The sequence below is a fragment of the Anolis sagrei genome, chromosome 6, assembly GCF_037176765.1.
Source record: "Anolis sagrei isolate rAnoSag1 chromosome 6, rAnoSag1.mat, whole genome shotgun sequence".
Lineage (NCBI taxonomy): Eukaryota > Metazoa > Chordata > Lepidosauria > Squamata > Dactyloidae > Anolis > Anolis sagrei.
The window spans coordinates 48,817,082-48,839,624 of NC_090026.1; the positions used below are offsets into that span (position 1 = coordinate 48,817,082).

The following is a 22,543-nucleotide window of genomic DNA, read 5'->3' on the forward strand; positions in this document are numbered from 1 at the left end:
GTTTTGGGCTCATTCGAGGAGATGCTGCCACTGACTAATACATTTATGCTATTGAATGAATGCAGCTTAACAGTGGCTCAATGCTGTCGAACCATGGGAACTCTAGTTTGGTGAGACATCAGCACTCTTTGGCAATGAAGGCTAAGGACCTTGCAAAACTGCAACTCCCATGATTCCACAGCATTGAGCTATGGCAGTTAAAGTAGCATCAAACTAAATTCATTCTACAGTACAGATCTGCGATTCTAGAGCAGAGACAAGAAGCCTCTTTCATGGGAATGTGGATAATAATCTTCCATGAGTTGTCTTTATCCTATTGCTATCCAACTTGTTTTATTGCTATTGCTTTTGTGTTGTTTTGTATTTTATGTTATTACTAGCCATTCCCTGCCGTGCGTTGCTGTGGCCATGTCTGCTGATCTGGAAAAGAAAATAATGAGAAAGTGTTGGTTTCTAATATATGTAATGTCTCGATGCTTGTGGGTAAACAGTATTTCTTGTTGTTTCTTTGTCAGTGTTGATGTGGAGATTGTCTGATTTGCCTACTCTGGAATATGCAACATATAATTGTCCTTCTTTAGGAGTCCCTTTCAAATCTATAATACTATATGTGTGTGCATGAATCATATATATCTATCTATATCTATGGCTCGATGGCTTGTTGTCAGGAGGGCTTTGATTACGTTTTGTTACCCTAGTGAAGGGAGTTGTACTGGATGGCCTTAAGTATTTTCTGTTGCTCATGGGGCTTCTGTGTGGGAAGTTTGCCCCAATTCTGTTGTTCTTGGGGTTCAGAACGCTCTTTGATTGTAGGTGAACTATAAATCCCATTAACTTCAAATCCCAAATGTCAAGGTCTATTTTCCCCAAACTCCATCTGTGTTCATATTTGGGCATATGGAATATTTGTGCCAAGTTCGGTCCAGATCCATCATTGTTTGAGCTCACAGTGCTCTCTGGATATTGGTGAACTATAACTCCCAAACTCAAGATCAATGCCCACCAAATCCTTCCAGTATTTTCTGTTGGTCATGGGAGTCCTGTGTGCCATGTTTGGTTCAATACCATAATTGGCGGAGTTCAGAATGCTCTTTGATTGTAGGGAACTATAAATCCCAGCAACTACAACTCCCAAATGACAAAATCAAAAAAAATTGAGTGCAGGGCATACATTGAGTTGTTAGGTCTATGTCCAGATTTTATGTCAATTGGCCCACTGGTTTTGAGTTCTGTTAATCCCACAAACGAACATTACATTTTTATTTATATAAACGTCAGGAGCGAACTAAACAGTTGTATTGCATTAAAAAAAACACAAAGTTTACAAACTTGGCATTCTATTAAATGTCCTTTGACTAGTAGCTGGCCACTTGAGTGCATCAGGTGTCGCTCTAAGAAGGTCCTCCATTGTGCATGTAGCAGGGCTCAGGTTGCATTGCAATAGGTGGTCTGTGGTTTGCTCTTCTCCACACTCACATGTCGTGGACTCCACTTTGTGGCCCCATTTCTTAAGGCTGGCTTTGCATCTCGTGGTGCCAGTCTATTCAGCGCCTTCCAAGTCACCCAGTTTTCTGTGTTCCCAGGAGGAAGTCTCTCATTTGGTATCAGCCAAATGAGAAAGGTTCTGGGTTTGAGCCTGCCACTTTTGGACTCTCACTTTCTGAGGTGTTCCAGTGAGCTTTGTTCACTTTGGTTATTGGATTGGATAGTTTAAAAGTGACTACATGCATGTCAGGCCCTAGCCAGGATTTTGATTCGGGGGGGGGGGGGGGCTGAGTCTGAGTGAAAGAGGGTCTACCCTAGCAAACCTTTTGTATCATTACCCCAATACCCCCATGCATATGAGATATATTGAGCATGGTGATCAGATCATGATATGAATAAACATAACAGTTTAAATAATGTACCATGGTGGTCCTTTTCGCGGACCACCATGAGAATTTCGGGGGGGGGGGGGGGCTGAAGCCCCCAAAGGCCCCCCCCCCCCCAGCTACATGCCTGATGCAGGTATATAAATGCTACATACAAGAAGGTACCATTACACTATCAAGCAATGAGGCTTGGAAACATACTTTAAAAAATAGTGGTGTGCTGTGGCTGCGTGGTGAATGGGAAATTTGCAAAACCAGTGCTTCTTCCCAGTCAGCCAGAAACCTCCCACTATCAACCCTCTGAAGGCCAACTGCAAAGCTGCATAGACTGCCAGTTCCTGTTAATAATGAATGGAAAGCAGATTGAGATTTATTTGCATATCTCTCAGTGATTTACAGTCATTTGGCTCACAGCGGTTTCACAATAGCACCAGTGATTCAATCTTTCCCCATTCAAAAGTTTCCTGATTCAATCAAGGAAGCTTGGGGGCTGGGGTCTAGGATTAAATCCATGATTGAAAGGATTTGGGTGTGACATTCCCTAAAGAAAAAGAAATACTACTGGACTCTGCACATGCTCCAAGGCAGATTGTTGTGTAATGTTGAGCTCCCCTTCCTGGAGCACCAAATTAGCTACAGTGAACCTCAGTGAAACAAATTAGTTGCTGTTTATCTTCAGTTCTATTTATTTATATTTACAGTTACATAAACCATAGGCACTTGTTCCAGATCGACATAGAGTTCAGAACTGTGGTCTTGTTTATGTTCATCTTTCTCTTTGTTGTTGTATGCTTTATAAATCATTTCTGACTTATGATAACCCCAAGGCAAACCTATCACGAGGTTTTCTTGGCAAGATTTCTCCGCTGCTGCTGGATGCTAAATATTCTTAAGACACTAGGTTCTATCTGTGGTCTGATCTCAGAAGCTAAGTACAGTCAGGCCTGGTTAGTGCTTGGAAGGGAGACTATCAGGCAATTCCAGGCATGTAGGTTATATTTTTGAGGAAAGCAAACACAAATTACTTATGACTAGCCATCCCCTGGCACGCATTGCTGTGGCCCAGTCTCTGTATATGTGTTTTCTGTGTTCATATATGTGTATATATGTGGTTTTTTGCATGTGTTGTAATGTATTTTGGGGTTTTTTTTGGGGGGGGGTTGCTTTTTAAATCTCTTCTGCTGTGTTTTTATGAGTGATGGTCACTTGTTGGCCTGGTAGGTGTACTGTGTCCAAATTTGGTGTCAATTTGTGTGTATATTTGCTTTGTGTGTGTATATATTTGTGTATATGTATATATATGTGTGTGTTTGCGGTTATATACACAGTTTTGCACATGTGTTGTAATGTATTTTTATTTTTTCCCTTTTAAAGTCTCTTCTGCTGCATTTTTATGAGTGATGGTCACTCGTTGGCCTGATAGGTGTATTGTGTCCAAATTTGGTATCAATTCGTCCAGTGGTTTTTGAGTTATGTTAATCCCACAAACGAACATTACATTTTTATTTATATAGATATATTGAGGCATCAAATTGCTGCTAATTGGAAGCTGCCCTGAGGCCGTTCCCCCCCCCCCCCCCCCCGGGGGTTGAGAAGGGTGGGGTACAAATATTTGAAATAAATGAATAAATAAATACAATTTAGGACACCTTTGAGAGATCCAGATAGCATTGAGAAGTTCCTCTTTAGGGTAACAGCTCCTAGAATCTCACTAGCCATACTAGCAGGCAGATTCCAGCACTTGTAGTCCCTCACGCCAAAAAAAAAAAAAAAAAAGAAAGAAAAGAAATCCATCTAGTGATTAATGAACAATAAATGATAATATTGTGGAAAATGAGCCAGGAACTACAAATCTTGCTATACAACCAACCACAGTGTTTCACCCTTTACTTTTCCATTCCACCCATCTTTCCAACGGAGAAAGATGTTTACCTATTTGCCTCTGGTGAACAACACTAAAGCCCTTGGATTCTTTCTCAGGGGATAACTTTGATTTGCTGGTGTCTGATGAAGACACGGGAGCCTCCTCCCGATCCAGAGCACTGCTTGGTATCAGTGGCTGGCTATGCTTTCTGGTGAGGGACTACGTGAACCGGAGGCGTTTTTTAACGTCTCCACAGGAGGAGGAGAAGGAAGGTAAAAATCATCTTCATTAATCCAGTTTGTTTTCTGTTGGGGAACAAAGAGAGAAAAAACTGATTATTTAAGGCAGTCATCACAGTGATCTGGACGTTCTACTGAATACAGTAGACTGAGATAGAAAAGTGGTGTAGTGGTTTCAGCATTGAACTCGACTCTGGAAACCAGGATTTGATTCTTTGCTCAGCCATGAAAACCCATTGGATGACCCTGGTTGAGTCACCCATTCTTAGCCACAGAAAGACCTACCATAGTTTTACCTTAGGGTCATCCTAAAGCAGAAATGGCCCAGCCTGGTGTTCTGGAAAATAAAGTAATCAGAAAGTGTTGGTTTCTAATATATGTAATTTCTTTATGCTTATAGGTAAACAGTATTTCTTGTTTCTTTGTCAGTATTAATGTAGAGATTGTCTGGTTTGCCTACTCTGGAACATGCAACATAGAATTGTCCTTCTTTAGGGGTCCCTCTCAAATCTATCATACTATATATCTCTCTGTGTATGAATCATATAGATCTATCTACATCTATGGCTGGATGGCTCTTGGTCAGGAGGACTTTGTTTACGTTTTCCTTCCCTGGTGAAGGGAGTTGTACTGAATGGCCTCAAGTATTTTCTGTTGGCCATGGGGGTTCTGTGTGGGAAGTTTACCCCAATTCTGTCGTTGGTGGGGTTCAGAATGCTCTTTGATTGTAGGTGAACTATAAATCCCCCTCGGGGTGAGAAGGGCGGGTTATAAGTGAATGAAATAATAATAATAATAAATACAACTCCCATATGTCAAGGTCTATTTCCCCCAAACTCCATCTTTGTTCATATTTGGGCATATGGAATATTCGTGCCAATTTTGGTCCAGATCCATCATTGTTTGAATCCACAGTGCTCTCTGGATGTAGGTGAACTACAACTCCCAAACTCAAGGTCAATGCCCACCAAACCCTTCTGTTGGTCATGTGGGCCAAATTGGGTTCAATGCCATAATTGGTGGAGTTCAGAATGCTTTTTGATTGTATATAAACTATAAATCCCAGCAACTACAACTCCCAAATGACAAACTCACATTTTTGTGTGAATGTCACTCCTTGGGTTTTAGGTGTCTTGTGGCCAAATTTGATGGCAATTCGTCCAGTGGTTTTTGAGTTCTGTTAATCCCACAAACGAACATTACATTTTTATTTATATAGATTATTTCTTGCCTAAGAAAACTATATTGTGTTTGTGGGATCAAAATGTTTTAAGGTGTATATTTTATGAGTCAGATCAAAGGACTACGGTAGGAGCCTCGGGTGGCATAATAGGCTAAAACCTTGTGCCAGCAGGACTGAAGATTGACAGGTCGGTGGTTTGGATCCGGGGAGAGCACGGATGAGCTCCCTCCGTCAGCTTCAGCTCCCCATACGGGGACATGAGAGAAGCCTCCCAGAAAGATGGTTTTGTGTCGTGTCAGGAGCGACTTGAGAAACTGCAAGTTGCTTCTGGTGTGAGAGAACTGGCCGTCTGCAAGGACGTTACCCAGGGGACGCCTGGATGATCTGATGCTTTACCATCCTTGTGGGAGGCTTCTCTCATGTCCCCGCATGAGGAGCTGGAGGTGATAGAGGGAGCTCATCCGCGCTCTCCCCGGATTTGAACCTGCGACCTGTCCTGCCGACACAGAGGTTTAACCCACTGCGCCACCGGGGGCTCCAGAAGGATGGTAAAACATCAAAACCTCAAGGCACCCCTGGGCAACGTCCTTGCAGACAATCAATTTTCTCACACCAGAAGCGACTTGCAGTTTCTCAAGTAGCTCCTGACACGGAAAAAAAATCTAGTCCGTTGTCCTGTTTTTACAACGGTTCACCAAATGCTTATGAAAACACAAAAGAGATATGTGAATGCAGAAACCACCCTGTTTGTGTTCCCCGGCAATTCGTTTTCAGAGTTTTCTTTCTCTCTGATAGTGGAGATAATGGATAGTCATCATGAGTACTAGCCATTGATAGCATTTCCCACAACAAATTTGTCTACCCTTCCCCCCCATGTTTTCTTAATGATATGGTAGAGTGTGAGTGATGTTAGGGTCATGTTATATATTTCTGTTAGATAACTGTTTTATTTATTTATTTATTGCATTTCTGTACCGCTTTACTCACCCCTGGGGGGACTCAAAGCCGTGTACAACATAATAAATGGCAAAAAATCAACATAATAAATGGCAAAAAATCAATGCCAAACATACTAGAAAAGCAATACATAACGTAAAGGTAAAGGTTTTCCCCTGACATTAGGTCCAGTTGTGTCCGACTCTGGGGGTTGGTGTTCCTCTCCATTTTTAAGCCTTGGAGGTGTCTGTAGGTCATGTGGCCAGCATGACTGCATGGAGCGCCATTACTTTCCCACCGGAGCGGTACTTATTGATCTACTCACATTTGTATATTTTCAAAATGCTAGGTTGGCAGAAGCTGGGGCTAACAGTGGGAGCTCATGCCACTCTCTGGATTGAAACCTGCGACCTTCAGCAAGTTCAGCAGTTCAGCAGTTTAACCCACTGCGCCACCGGGGTTCCATACATAACATATTTAACTCATTAAAATATAGCTATGCATTAAACTATACAAAAACATCAAACATGGGCATAAAATATATTATGTCCATGTTTTGACATTTGGTTTATTTGAGAATTCTTAGATACCATTGTAACTCAGTGATGTTTTCTGTTTGTCAATAAGTTCTATAATGTATATCTTGGACAGCACTATTTGTCCCAGTTCTCAAGACATCTATCCTGAAAATAGCCAAATATCCTACTTCTTCTGCTATGGGGAATGAAAGAAATTAATTTATCTCTCACAGCCACAAGGGCTGTTGGTCTGTAATGGTCATTAACCCCAGTCCACATGGCAGATCATTAATAGTGATAGGAATTGTAATTCAATAACACCTGGTGACTAAATTGGGTAAAAAAAGAACACCCAACCATTATGTGTACATACGTACGTACATACGTACATACGTACGTACGTACAGATGTAGAGGTAGGTAGGTAGGTAGGTAGGTAGGTAGGTAGGTAGGTAGGTAGTGGGCTCTGTGTAGCCACAGATTCTCCATCCATGGATTCAGTGGCCCATTGAAGGCAACCATAAGGCTCATGTGGCCCTCGAGGAAATGAGTTTGACACCCCTGGTATAATAGAGACCAGGGTTAGATTTGGGAGAGGGGGTTTCATATTTATTTATTTGGCAAACCATGCAATCCACAGAGGATCTTGAAACACAAAAGGCTCCCCACATCTGCCATACTTGCCCATCCCTGCTCTGGGGTTGGTGTCAAATGATGGTAATATACCACTGTTTTCTGCATGCCCAACGTTCCTATGAATTTTTGTTTTTATTTAAAACTAAGTATGCCATCTCCCCAATGTTTTCTTAGACTATTCTAATATTAGTACAAAAGCACCTTTGTGACCACATCCTCCCCTACGAGCCCACATGGTCCTTAAGATCTTCCGGGGATGCTCTTCTCTTGCTCCCACCCCCATCTCAGTGCGGTTGGTGGGGATGAGAGAGAGGGCATTTTTGGTGGTGGCCCCTCGTCTCTGGAACTCCCTCCCCAGAGAGATTAGGCTGGCACCCTCCCTATCCACATTCCGTAAGGAATTAAAGACATGGATGTTTAGTTGTGTATTCAACTGACGACCCCTGTGACAAATTATTTGTATCATGACCTGAATCTGAATTCCTATATTACATTACTATATATATATTTATGTTAAGCTGAATTGATCCTGTTTAATTGCTCTGTTTTCATGCTATTTCCTATACTGTTATATGTTTCTATCCACCTTTGAAGCACCCTATCCTTGAACCAGTTTGCATAGTTCCCTCTTTCCCCCTCCTCCAAAAATTAGTTTGCTGTTGCTTTGATGCTTGTTTATTATTGTTTATGCTGTTTTACATATTTTTAACTGGTTATTGATCTGTTTTTCAATTGTATTTTGCCCTGGGCTTGGCCCCATGTAAGCCGCCCTGAGTCCCTTCAGTGAGATGGAGGTGGGGTAGAAAAATAAAGGTCTTTTTCTTCTTCTATATACAGAATCTCTCTTCAGAAGTCCCCAACACGTGCATTTTCCCCTGTAGCCCTTTAGATTCTTTGATTGACTGTTGTGTTTCACTGCATATTTATAACCCATTTCTTCTAGACCTCCTTGGGAGCAATCAAAAACTTGGGCTGGAATGGGGCTGGACTACAGTGCCATATAACCAAGATTATCAAAGTAGATGATCCACACTTTTTGCTTTGAACTGACTTATATGGGTCTGCATTGCCATACAATTCAGTTGAAAGCAGATAATCTGGATTTTTATGGTTGCGTAGATCCAGTCGGGTAATGTAATTCAAAGCAGAAACTACGCTGTTCCTCCATTCCCCTCAGGGTCTAATTTATCTAAGCCATCTTCCTATTTGTTTGCTTCTCCCCAGGTGAACATGTGATTCCAGAGATAGGCAAAAGCAGAGATAAGACATGCATTCCAACCACACAGCTGAGAATGGATGCCAGTCTCAGGAAGTTACTCAGGTGAGCCGTTGGAGGTTGAGATTTCCTTGGCCATGGGGTTATGAGACACTTTCCAGTCTGTTTGCAAAGAAGAAGTTGGATGAAACCTTGAACTGATAATAATACGTTTGGGAAATTCTCCTCTATGACTCCTTTCCACTCCATTGGGGATTCAGTGGAAAAAAATGTGATTTCTTCCACCAGCCTATGATGGTGACGCTCGAAGTCTTGCTCCTTGTCTTTTGAATAAAATAAGTTGAACCCAGGGACCCATTCATATACACAGTTACGGTGTTGTCATCCTGCAATCCTATCCTATGCAATCGTGGAGTTTGTAGTTTGGTGAGATACTGAAGCACTATTGGCCAAAAATGCTCAATGGCCTTCTGTAGCGAATTTGTTGATCTATGTTAAATTTTTGATGTATAGCTCTATGTTGCAATGTGGCAGAATTGGCAGAAATAGGGTACCAACAGTAGAGACAAGATTAACTTGCATACGTGCAGCCGATTCGTCGTATGCAGATGATGTAGGCCAGGATTTAAAAAGTCCACTGAGCCAGAATGGCAGTTGGGTGAAGAGAGCTGAACATTCCAAAGGGGCGGAGTTAAATTTAAAAATAGGCAGTTAGAGAGTCAGGAGATTCAGTTAGTTAGGGATTCATGTTTGTGAGGTACAGTTAGGAACTTCTGTGAGAGAAAAGCAGTTAGGAAAATGGAGCTTAAGTTTTAAGGAAAATAAAGAAGTGCCAGTGTGGTTTGAGGCGGAATATAGTTCTGTCGAGAGTGTATAAAAGGTAACATATTTGTGGATATGAAACAGTTGAACTTTGTGAGGAAAAGTTAACCAAGTGAATGATATTGAATGTAAGACTCAAGACTATAATAGAACACACAAATGTAACCATAAGCGTTGGAGCCAGAAGCTATAAATAAACTTTGTTACTTTATTTACTACAAGTGTGTCTCAAGCCTGTGATATAAAGCCTCAAAGTAAAAGCTCACAAGAAAGCCAATTTTTAAGGGAAACTGTTTCAGTACAAGGCAAGTAAAAGATTTAAAAAAGAAAATATTTTCCCCCACATCGTCACACATAAAAGGCACCCGTAAATGGGACTGAAGTAGTGATACGTCGTCCCACCCTCCCTCAACTGCAAATTCCAGAATTCCACTAACAGATCATTGGGCAGTTAAATAGCACTATAACTCTTTAATGTGAAACAGAGCAATTATTTATTTACTTACTTAAAACATTTATATACCGTCCCTCTCAACCCACAGGCGACTCAAGGCGGCTTACAATCGGTTCCAAGACCATAAAATACAATTAAAAGCATGGCAGTTAACTTGAAATGGGGTAATAGTGCTATAACTCTATAATATGAATGGCCTTTACTCTGTGACTCACTTTGAATGTAATAGAATATTACAATATAATGGTATAGTACAATATAGTAATACTTAATACTGATATTGTACTGTTCTAATAGTATAATATATTGTATGTATATATATCTTGTAAGCCGCTCTGAGTCCCCTTCGGGGTGAGAAGGGTGGCATATAAATGTCGTAAATAAATAAATAATAACAGTTCATTGAGAAAACTCTTAAATTCTCAAATAGGACATTGCCATTCTCAATATGTTGCTAACATCTATCTCCTTCATTCCCTACATTTTCTCCTGGATAGCTATACTCAATTTTTAAAACTGACTTTGCTTCTAAATAGTAGTGGGCAGCTATTGGAGGGACATATTAAGACCCATAAGATCTCATAGCATTTATACTTTCATGTCCCCACAATGAACTTCTTATCTCCTAGCTTATAAAATGCCTCTACTGGGCTTAAGATAGCAGTGGGATAGGGAAAAGCCAGGCAAAAAGTAGGATTAAGTTACCACACATGCCCACATTTTTCGTATGGGTTGAGTATTCCTTATCTAAAATACTTGAGACCAAAAGTGTTCCAGATTTTGGGGTTTTTTTTAATGGAATATTTGCTTATATCTAATGAAATACCTTGAAGATAAGACTCAAATCTAAACACAAAGTTCATTTGTTTCATCTACATTTTATACACATACTAGCCATCTCCTGCCACACGTTGCTGTGGCCCAGTCTTTGTTTGGGTGTGTATATATATGTGTGTATGTATGTGTATATATTTGTGTATTTGTGGTGTTTATATGTGTACATGTATATTGTGTATAAGTGTGTGCTTGTCTATATGCATATTTGTGTGTATATATGTATGTATGTGGATATGTATATGTGTGTGCATGTGTATATGTATATATGTATGTGTGCATGTAAATGTGTATATTTGTGTGTGTTTATGCATATGTATATGTGTGTGTATGAATGTGTGCATATGTATATGAGTGTATGTGTATATGTATATATGATGTATTTTGGGGGTTTTAAAGTCTGTTCCACTGGGGTTTTGTGCGTGTGCGTGTGTGTGTTTATGGGTGATGGACACTCGGAATTTTAGGTGTTTTATGTCCAAATTTCGTGTCAGTGATTTTTGAGTTTATGTTAATCCCACAAACGAACATTACATTTTTATTTATATAGATTCCAAAAGTAACAATACAATAATTTGTGCACGAAGCAAACTCTGTTTCCTTTGAGGCACTGCCATATAAAATCTGGATTAGCTGCTTTGAACTGAATTATATGGCAGTGTAGATTCAGATAATCCAGTTCAAAGCAGATAATGTGGATTAGCTGCTTTGATAATCTGGATTATATGGCAGTGTGGAAGGGGCCAAAGGCATCGGTGTCTCAGCCTTACATGTGGACAATTTGGAATATTTCAGATTCCATATTTACGAATAAGAGATGCTCAACCTGTACAAATAAATCAAAAACTGTGAGCCTCAAATAGCGTAAGGGTTGCATGTGGCTCAAAAATTATACTTATTCATGGTCAAAACTTTTAAAATTATCCAGTTTGTTCCTTAATAGTATAGTTAAGCAACATGAACAAAGAAACGGGTAAAATGCTTACTGACATTCAATATAGAAAGAGTTAATCATAAAGTGGTGGAATGAGGAAGTATCTGTCAGCGAGCCTGAAGCCAGAGGCAGATTTATTTCAGATTAGACTTTCAGGTTTCTGCCTCAGGTTCAGTATGAAACAAAAGATGGAATAGCTCTCAGTGCCTTCTCATGACTAATGTAAAGAGCCCACTGTCTGGAAGAGTGATTAGATGAGGAGAGCAAATGTATCAGCCCCAGACAGCACAGCCAGTGGTAATGCTGGGTTTTGCTATCCTACAATTGCTGAAAGGCCACACATTCCCTTTTCCTGAGTTAGGTTATCACTGGGACAAGCAATGACAATTGTCTCAAGCAATTCACATCACACGAGGCAAATAAAGAAACTCTTTAGGTGATCTGCTTTTCCTGATTGGATAAAAGGAGTTTAACTAAATCTTTACTAAATCGGGATATTCCAAAATGGTTCCGATGACTTAGGCAGACATATGATTATAAGGTTATCATACAGTAAGCAGTGCAGTAAATAAATATATCAGGCTGTCTCTCCCCCTCAGACAAGGTATGCAAAAATGTGGCTCAAATGGAACTTTTTTAATTTACCATTAGATTTGAAATGTGACTATTTCAAAGCACAAATCCGACCATTGGGGCTTTTGGCATGATCAGCTTTAGGATGAAGATATCAAAAGGAAAACAAAGAATTGGAGATTAACTTCAGGGTTGAGTGTAATTCTTCTTGACTTGCATCCAAACACATTACTTAAAAATTCAACTGAGTGTCACAACTAGGGTTATTTTCTGACCCTGATGGGAATTTCATCATTTTGCTGGGAAATAATTCTCGTTGGGTTGCTCTCCCTTTACTTCTTTTAAAACCCTCTTACCAGATACATCCCACCTCTGTTCATGCCCAGCGTTTATTTTTTTAAATTTTAAACTATTACAGTTGGCCCGGCCATAGGTTTTTAAATCCTTGCGTGTTATTATTTATATGTGATTTATACCAATTGTATTGTTTTATTTGCTTATTGCTTTTTGTTTTATTGATGTGTTGTCGGGCTGGGCCTCATGTATTTATTTATTTATTTATTTATTTAAGACATTTATATGCCGCCCTTCTTACCCCGAAGGGGACTCAGAGCGGCTTACAAGGTATATATACATACAATACACTATATTATCAGCATAGTACAACATCAGTTTTAAATATTGCTATATTATACTATACCAGTTATATTGTAATATTATTAGTAATATTACATGTAATATAAATATATAATTATAATATATTATTATTAGTAGTAGTATTATATTGCATTACATCATAATATTATAAATATTATATGTTTATACAATGTAAGCCGATCCGAGTCCCCTTGGGGAGATGGTGGTGGGGTATAAATAAAGTATTATTATTATTATTATTATTATTATTATCAGTTGGGAGTCTCTCGCCCAGCACCAACTGCTGCTCTGGGCCAGAGTGCAGAGAGAAGGGGCCAGGAGGACAGTTCCATCTTGTCTCCTGTGCTATGCTAATGATATAATACAATATATTATATTGTACAGTCATATAATATTTATAATATTATAATGTAATACAATATAATACTACTATTAACACAATATTATAATTTTATATTTTATATTAGATGTAATATTACTAATAATATTACAATATAATGGTATAGTACAATATAGTAATTTATAATACTGATATTATGCTATGCTAATAATATAATATATTGTGTGTGTATATCTTGTAAGCCGCTCTGAGTCGTCATCGAGGTGAGAAGGGTGGCATATAAATGCCGTAAATAAATACATTTCTACAAATTTGGAGCTATAAAAATCCCTTGTGGCTCTAGGCGTGTCCGTGGATGCTGAATCAAGGACCTTCCACAATATCCAGAAAGCATAGGTTCACATGAAGTAGAAAAAAAGTTGTCGAAGGCTTTCATGGCCAGAATCACTGGGTTGTTGTAGGTTTTTTCGAGCTATATGGCCATGTTCTAAAGGCATTTTCTCCTGACGTTTCGCCTGCATCTATGGCAAGCATCCTCAGAGGTAGTGAGGTGACCTATAGCCCGAAAAAACCTACAACAACCCAGAAAAAGGTTTGTGGTTGTTACCAGCCTTTCTTAACTGAGAAAATAAAATATAAAATTCAGTCTGCTATCTTGGAGTGTGGTGGTAGTTCACATGGAATTGTAGTGCTCTAAGACACACAGTAATTTCAGTTTCACCAACAGAAAATAAGACTAATATATATATATATATCTCACACACACACACATACACCCGCAATTCTATGATGCACCCAGTTTTAGAGATGTACATGTGAGGGGAAAGTGTGTCTTAGAATTGAAGAAATATATTAGTATATAAATAGTGTTTTCTGAGTAAGGGTCTTGGTTTCAGAATTTTTTCCCATATCTTGTCAAATATCTTTCTTGAGCTGCTATTCATGGGAATTTACACAGATCACATTAGTGGAGGTCCTATCAGTCTCCATAGCGTTATACTCAATAACATTGGGAGCTGGAAAGGATTCCTCTAATTTTGATCTAATTTTGATCTAATATAATCTGTCTTCTGTGTTACTGTAGTTGATCAAGAAGCACCTGGTGAACTCCATCAAGGCCCTGCAGAAACATTACGTGACCTCTGATGCCCTTGTCACCAGCGATGACGGGGACGCCAACACCCTCTGCTGTGCACTAGAGGCAGTGTTTGTGCATGGTTTGAAGGCCAAGCACATCAAAGCTGGAAGTGGAACCAAAGGGAGGAAACATGGGGGTCGCCTGCCCCTTCCCCAACCAGTGTTCTGGGCCCTCCTAAAATCTGTCACACACAGGTGAGGCTGTTATTTTGTGGAATGAGTGTGTTACTGTCGACAAACTGAACAGACTCTTTGTACTTTCATATCACTTTGGAGTGGAGAGGAAGTGGGAAATGAGGCAGAAGTGAGACTTCTGTAAACAGAAACTAACTGTAGATTGGTAACGTAAAGGGATACAGCTGGGGATAAGCCTTGGACTCTTTCCAAACAAGACTTTTGGGGGTTATAGTGATTATAGATCAGAGGTTAGAGAAAGGAACTTTGGAACTACAGCTCAGCCGGCATAGCCATGTGGTTGATGAATTCTGAGAGTTGTAAACAAAAAGTTCCTTCCCTAAGTTCTGAAACAGTTGTCACTGTTTAAAAAGGTAAAGGTAGTCCCCTGACATTAAGTCCAGTCATGTCTGACTCTGGGGTGGGGTGCTCATCTCCATTTCTAAGCCGAAGAGCCGGCGTTGTCCGTAGACACCTCCAAGGTCATGTGGCCGGCATGACCGCATGGAGCGCCATTATTAGTTATTGTCAGTGTTATTAGTTGTCAAAGTTCCTTCAACTTATGGTATCCCTTTGAGCATGAGACATGATTTTATTTATTTATTTATTTATTTATATTTCATATATTTCTATCCCGCCCTTCTCCCCACAAGGGGGACTCAGGGCGGCCTCACATAGGCATCCACAATGCTAGCAACATATATACAATAAGAATTGCAATTAAAACATTTAAAAAAATTAAACATTATATGAATCACCAATACATTCATTTAACAATAACTTAGTTGTGCCAGTAAAACCAAAAATCAAGCCGGGAAAATCATTAACTGCTCTTTTTGGGTTTGGCAAAATAACCATGGCTATTTTGACTGACTCGGTCCATCTGTAATGTGATCTATTTCACCTACTGTCTTCTTTTTTTTTTTTTTTTACTGAACATTATATTTTCCATCATGTCATGATATGTCCAAAGTACAATAGCCTCTGTTCAGTCATCTTAACTTCTAATGAGAGCTTGTGATTGATTTGTGCTCAGAGTTATTTATTTGTCTCATAAGACTCTCCTCCAGCCCCACATTTCAGATGAGTTGATTCTCTTCACTGTCCAGGTTTTCACACTCATGTATGGAATACAGATATATAGTGGCATGGATGTCCCTGACTTTGATATTCGGTGTTGAATCTGTATCAAACAATAATGAAATTGTGAGGTTATCTGTCTTATTTGTCTCAAAATTCCCTATTGTTTTCTTATGTTAATTTCTACATTCCTTTAGATCAGGGGTCCTCAAACTAAGGCCTGGGGGCCCGAATATGGCCCTCCAAGGTCATTTATCCAGCCCTCACTCAGGGTCAATCTAAGTCTGAAACGACTTGAAAGCAATGTATTGTCGAAGGCTTTCATGGCCAGAATCACTGGGTTCTTGTAGATTTTTCGGGCTATATGGCCATGTTCTAGAGCAGGGGTCAGGAACCTTCGGCTCTCCAGGTGTGGTGGACTTCAACTCCCACAATTCCTTGAGGCTCGGCATTCACCCCAAAGGCTTACCTTGGCCTCAAGGAATTGTGGGAGTTGAAGTCCACCACATCTGGAGAGCCGAAGGTTCCCCATGCCTGTTCTAGAGGCATTCTCTCCTGACGTTTTGCCTGCATCTATGGCAAGCATCCTCAGAGGCAGTAAGGTCTGATGGAACTAGGAAAATGGGTTTATATATCTGTGGAATGACCAGTTTGGGACAAAGAACTCTTGTCTGATGGAGCTAGGTGTGAATGTTTCAACTGACCACCTTGATTCGCATTTGATGGCCTGGCAGTGCCTGGGGCAATCTTTTATTGAGAGGTGATTAGATGTCCTTGATTGTTTTCTCTCTGTTGTTTTGCTGTTGTAATTTTAGAGTTTTTTTTTAAATACTGGTAGCCAGACTTTGTTCATTTTCATGGTTTCCTCCTTTCTGTTGAAATTGTCCATATGCTTGTGGATTTCAATGGCTTCTTTGTGTAGTCTGACTTGAAAGCACACAACAACAACAACAATCCTATCTCATCAGCCAAAAGCAGGCCCATACTTCCCATTGAAATACTAATAAGCTTATATTTGTTAAAATTGTTCTTCATTTTAATTATTGGATTGTTTTAGATGTTTTTTGCACTACAAATAAAATATGTGCAGTGTGCATAGAAATGTTTTTTTCAAATTATAATCCAGCCCTACAAAAGTGACCAGGACTGTGACCTGACCCTCTGATTTAAAAAGTTTGAGGACCCCTGATTTAGATTCTTTGAAAATGTGCCTCACCCCACTTTCTGCATATCCAAATCCAAATTCCATTGTTCTTTGGGAGCGGCAGGTTTTGCAGTCCTTGTTGTCTCTTTCTTTCTTTTCTATTTTTTTGATTCCACCTTCTTCTCTCTCTCCAGAAACATCATTTCTGAACTGGAACACTTGGACTTCATCAACACAGATGTGGGCCGCTGCCGTGCGTGGCTCAGATTGGCCCTAAATGATGGCCTGATGGAGTGCTACCTGAAACTCTTGCTCCATGAAAAGGCCCACCTCTATGAGTATTACCATTCACCAGCTCTGCTTCTGGACATGGAGGAGGTTGAGTTCCTCCTCACTTACCTGCAGGGCTTGTCCTCCCTGCCTTTTGACCTCTCTTACAAGTCTGCAATTCTGAATGAATGGACCATCACGCCATTATCCTTGTCAGGCCTTTGCCCGGCCTCAGAACTGCCAGAGCCTCTTGTGGGCTTGACCGTCCGGAGGAAGGAATCCCTGGGCTCTCTCTCCCAATCTTCGGGCTCCGATGAAGTCGAAGCACACTCAGCCATCTTGCCTGTCACTAAAAGCCGACAAGGGAACAGACTTACAGCATCCAACTTAAGCATCAGCACGACAAGTTCGTCACAGCTCTCTTCCAGCCTGGGCTCTGACAGTCTTCTACCTGGGACAGCTACCTGTACTCAAAGCGTTGATAGATGTGGGGAGCCCAAGGCAGATGACTCTGAACATGGTGCTGCAACAAGAAAAGACCTGGACCAGTCCCTCGAAAAGTGAGTATACGATGAATGACATGGCACTTATAATACTTTAATTCTGTAGCAATCCCCACAAAAAATATAATGAAAACTATGGAAGCATCTCATGGAAGCATCATTGTATTAAAAAAAGATACCAAGGTGCTTGTTTATAAAGCAATTGTCCTCCCAACCCTGTTTATTTATTTGTCGTGTCAGGGCAACCAGTCAATTATATTACATTTCTAACAGAACAAAGCAAACAAACAGACAAAATACAAAATTTGGAGTTTGGTAGTTGATCAGATGTCCTTTGACCAGTAGCTGGCTACTTGGAGTGCCTCTAGTGTTACTGCAAGAAGGTCCTCCATTGTGAATGTGGCAGGGCTCAGGCTGCATTGCAGCAGGTGGTCAGTGGTTTGCTCCTCTCCACACTCGCATGTCGTGGATTCCACTTTGTAGCCCCATTTCTTGAGGTTGGCTCTGCATCTTGTGGTGCCAGAGCGCAGTCTTTTCAGTGCCTTCCAAGTTGCCCAGTTTTCTGTGTGCCCAGGGGGGAGTCTCTCATTTGGTATCAGCCATTGGTTGAGGTTCTGGGTTTGAGCCTGCCACTTTTGGACTCTCGCTTGCTGAGGGTCCAAAAGTGGCAGGCTCAAACCCAGAACCCAACCCTGTTAAGAAACGTGGACTGTCTACAGATATCGCAGTCAACTCCTGGAATGATTCTGGTTCGCTAGACCAAAATGTGGAAATCAACTCACCTCCCCTTCTGCATCCCATTTATAACAGGTGTCAGGATTCTATCCAAACAATAGGAAGAATTTCTTTGCTATAGGAGTTGTTTAACAGAGAAATAGATTGCAACAGAGGACGGTGGACTCCCCTTCTTTGGAGGTCTTTAAACAGAGGTTGGATAGGCATCTTTCAGGAGTGCATTAGTTGCTCATTGCTGCATGACAGGGGTTTATTTATGTATTTATTTCATATATTTATATGCTGACTGTCTCCTCACAAGGGGGACTCAACATGGCCTCACATGAGCATCAGAGGATGCTAACAGCATAAATACTATAAAAATTACAATTCACATTAAAATCATTTTAAAACATTGTACACCACCAGTAAAATTTAACAATAAATTTATAGATTAACGTGCCAGTAAAAACCAAGCTGAGCCAGAAGAATCCATGTCGCAAAATCCACATTTCCTTTTCCTATTGCCGCTGGCCTCTAATCGAACGCCTGGCCTCAGAGCCAGGTCTTCAGTTGTCTTCTAAAGGACAGGAGGGAGGTGGGCAACCTGATGTCCTTAGGGAGAGAGTTCCACAGACGGGGGGGGCACTGCCAAGAAAGCCCTGTCTCTCATCCCCACTAACCACATTTGTGAGAGTGGTGGGATCGAGAGCAGGGCCTCTCCTGATGATCTTAAGCTTCGTGATGGGTTGGTCTAGATAGACCTTGTAGTCCATTCCAACTAATCCTCTGTGAGATTTTTCTTCCTCTTTGGCCCCTTTTTCACAGCTGCATAAAATCTAGATTATCTGCTTTGAACTGGATTATATGGCAGTGTAGACTCAGTTAATCCAGTTCAAAGCATATAATGTGGATGATCAGCCTTGATATTCTGGATTATATGGCAGTGTAGAAAGGCCCTTTGACATTTCTCAGAGTTTTTTCTTAAATTCATTCGAAGTGGTTGTTCAACATTCCCTTCTGAATGTTTTTGACACTGTTGCTCAGCCTGGTGCCCTTCAAATTAAGTTTAATTCCCATCCTTCCCCACCAGTATGACCAATGTTAAAAGGTGCTAGGACCTGTGAGTCCCCAGTTGTTTTGGCTTGCAACTCCCAGAAATCCCAGTTTACTAGCTGTTAGGATTTCTGGGAGTTGAAGGCCAAAACATCTGGGGACCCACAGGTTGAGAACCACCGTGCTAGGAGTTGTAATTCAAAACATCTACAGGGCAAAAGTGACTACTTGATGATATTACAGCAGTTCTATCATTGATCAATAATGTTAGGTTTATATATCTATCAAATAAAGCATTCAGAGTCATTTGACTTCACAACAAGCTGTTGTGGTTTTATGATCGACCAGGGAGGCCCTGCTCTTGGTCCCACCAGCTTCACAAATGCATCTGGTGGAGGATGAAGGACCAGGCTTTTGGCCAGCAAGCATGACAGCACTTTGGATGCTGAACTGGACTTCATGATTGTGATAATAACGGAAATGGATACATGATTGTGATTTAACTGTTTTTAACCTATTGTTTTATTTATTGTTTTATATTGCTGTTATATTTCTCATATGTGTTGTGGCATCGTATTGTTGCCAGTGTAAGCCACTCTTGAGTCCCCGCTCCAGGGGTTGAGAAGGGTGGGGTAGAAATGTTGTAAATAAATAAATGTCATTGGGCACTGTCCCTGTTTTTAGACGCTAGACAAATGCTTACTGGATGGATCAAATAAACTCAATAACTGAATGGTTAAAGAGGAATTGAACTTTTGATTGAGGGTGGATCTACACTGCCATATAATGCAGTTTCAGCATGCAGTTTAACAGCATTTGATTGGATTAAATTGCATATAGTCCAGTTCAATGCAGTTAAACTACATCCTGAAACTGCATTATTTGGCAGTGTAGATCCAGCCTGAGTCTCAGCATAAGACAAGGAAAGCAACACAATGGGAAGGCAAAGCTACGAGTGACTACATATTCCATTTTTGTTGTTCTGCCTACATTGTTTCTCCCCATATTGCACGTTCACCCACCCTATTGAAAGTTTAACTCCACTGTTCAGCCCCCTACAAGCTCCTTCCCTACAAATTGCACTTTTCATTGCTATCTCATCCAGAGTTTTATCATTTTATGTCATACATTTGGCCCGTCCACAGTGTTTGATTTTCTATTATGTTATTTTGTATTTATTTTTTATTGGTTAATTTTTACTGTGATATTATTTTGTTATACTCATGTCAGCCGCTCCGAGTTCCCTTTGGGGAGATGGCGGCGGGGTATAAATAAAGATTATTATTATTATTATTATTATTATTATTATTATTATTATATGCTGAAGCATTGCAGTTGCTTGATGCCAGCAGGAATGCAATAGGAAGGGTGATAATACTGGTAAGTAACTCCTATCCCAGCTTGCAGAAATACTGTGGGGTCGCAACCTCATGCGGTAAAGTCTACGAAGTGACTGATGGCCATGTGATAATTCAAGGCTTACCCAAATGCCACATGCCTGAGATGTAATTACCAGAGTCACTTTTTCCCTTCATGCATTTTGCTTTAATTTATTTCTTTTCTTTTTTTTCCTTCAAGGGTGTTAGCGGAATTCAGCAAAGCCCAGAGAGAGTCAGAATCCACAGGAGTGAAGGAAGTTCACCCTTTACCTGAACCTTGCCCACTAGAGCACCGTTGTACTCGTGTCACCCGTTCTTGCACTGCACAGCTTCCTCGAAATGAAACCGCCGAATGCCTTGCGGACATCAAACTGCCTCTTCCAACAACAATTTCTCAGCTTCCAAGTCGGATTAGCCCGCATAAAACTATAGAACGAGTGGTTGATAACAAGACTGATCAGCCAATGTTAGCACCCTTCAGTGAAACAGACACATCCCAGACTCATCCAACTGCCATGAGAGGAGCTAAAGATGAGAACAGCCACACTAATGACCTAGAGGGAAGCCACCCAGGGACAGGAAAACTCCTCTCACCAACAGCCTCTTTGGTAAGAATTGTGTTTGTTAAAAAGGTAAAGGTAGTCCCCTGACACTAAGTCCAGTCATGTCTGACTCTGGGGTGTGGTGCTCATCTCCATTTCTAAGCCGAAGAGCCGGCGTTGTCCGTAGACACCTCCAAGGTCATGTGGCCGGCATGACTGCATGGAGCGCCCTTACCTTCCCGCCGGAGCGGTACCTATTGATCTACTCACATTTGCATGTTTTTGAACTGCTAGGTTGGCAGAAGCTAGGGCTGACAGCGGAAGCTCACACCGCTCCCCGGAATCGAACCTGCGACCTTTCGATCAACAAGCTCATCAGCTCAGTGCTTTAACCCACTGCGCCACCGGGGGCTATATATATATATAGTGTTAGCCATCACTATATATAGTGAGACAGATCTTTCAGTCTGTATGCAGCCAAAGGGCACCATTCAGACACAAGTGGGACATATTGATAGGCTTGAGGGACTTCAGGATATGCAGGAAAACAAAAAAAAAGTATTTAGGTGGAGAAAGTAAGGAACATACCCCCAAAACCATCCAAAGTGGCTGTTCAGCGGCCACACAATTCTGACTCTTGAGCCAGAGTGGAATGGAGGGGTGCCTTGTACAGGGATGGTGAAAGGGGAATGCTATTGCCCTTTCTCTCTCTCTCTCTCTCTCTCTCTCTCTCTCTCCCTCTCTCCCTCTCTCCCTCTCTTCTCCCTCCCTCTCTCTCTCCCCCATCCCCCTCTCTCTCTTTCTATATAAATAAAAATGTAATGTTAGTTTGTGGAATTAACAGAACTCAAAAACCACTGGACGAATTGACACCAAATTTGGACAGAAGACACCTAACAACCCAATGTATGTCCTTCACCCCAAAAAATTTGCAGAATGTATTTTCATTTACTAGACGAAATGTGGCACAAATACCTGGTGAGGTTGCGGAGGGGGGTGCGGCCGGTGGGTTGTATTGATTTTGTTATTTGGGAGTTGTAGTTGTTGGGATTTATAGTTCACCTACAATCAAAGAACATTCTGAACCCCACCAACAATGGAATTGAACCAAACTTGGCACACAGTTCTCCCATGACCAACCGAAAATACTGGAAGGGTTTGGTGGGCAGTGCCCTTTGGTTTTGGAGTTGTAGTTCACCTACATCCAGAGACCACTGTGGACTTAAACAATGATGGATCTGGACCAAACTTGGAATGAATACTCAATATGCCCAAATGTGAACACTGGTGGAGTTTGGGGAAAATGGAATCTTGACCTTTGGGAGTTGTAGTTGCTGGAATTTATAGTTCACCTACAATCACCGAGGATTCTGAACCCCACCAACGATAGAATTGGGCCAAACCTCCCACACAGAACCCGCATGTGGGCCACAGCAATGCGTGGCAGGGGACGGCTAGTATATATGTA

At 40.9% G+C, this 22,543-nt stretch overlaps 1 protein-coding gene across 3 annotated transcripts in view; it reads left to right on the plus strand.

The window, feature by feature from the left end:
* The window catches only part of PLEKHM1 (pleckstrin homology and RUN domain containing M1), a 71,751-nt gene that overhangs the window by 27,046 nt on the left and 22,162 nt on the right, over positions 1–22,543 (plus strand). For all 3 annotated transcript variants that reach the window (XM_060781233.2, XM_060781232.2, XM_060781235.2), the window contains 4 exons: positions 8,471–8,567; positions 14,161–14,408; positions 16,806–17,441; positions 20,733–21,141. In XM_060781233.2, coding sequence (XP_060637216.2) covers positions 8,514–8,567; positions 14,161–14,408; positions 16,806–17,441; positions 20,733–21,141 — 1,347 coding nt within the window. In that variant the 5' untranslated portion in view covers positions 8,471–8,513. The remainder of the gene's footprint in view (positions 1–8,470; positions 8,568–14,160; positions 14,409–16,805; positions 17,442–20,732; positions 21,142–22,543) is intronic.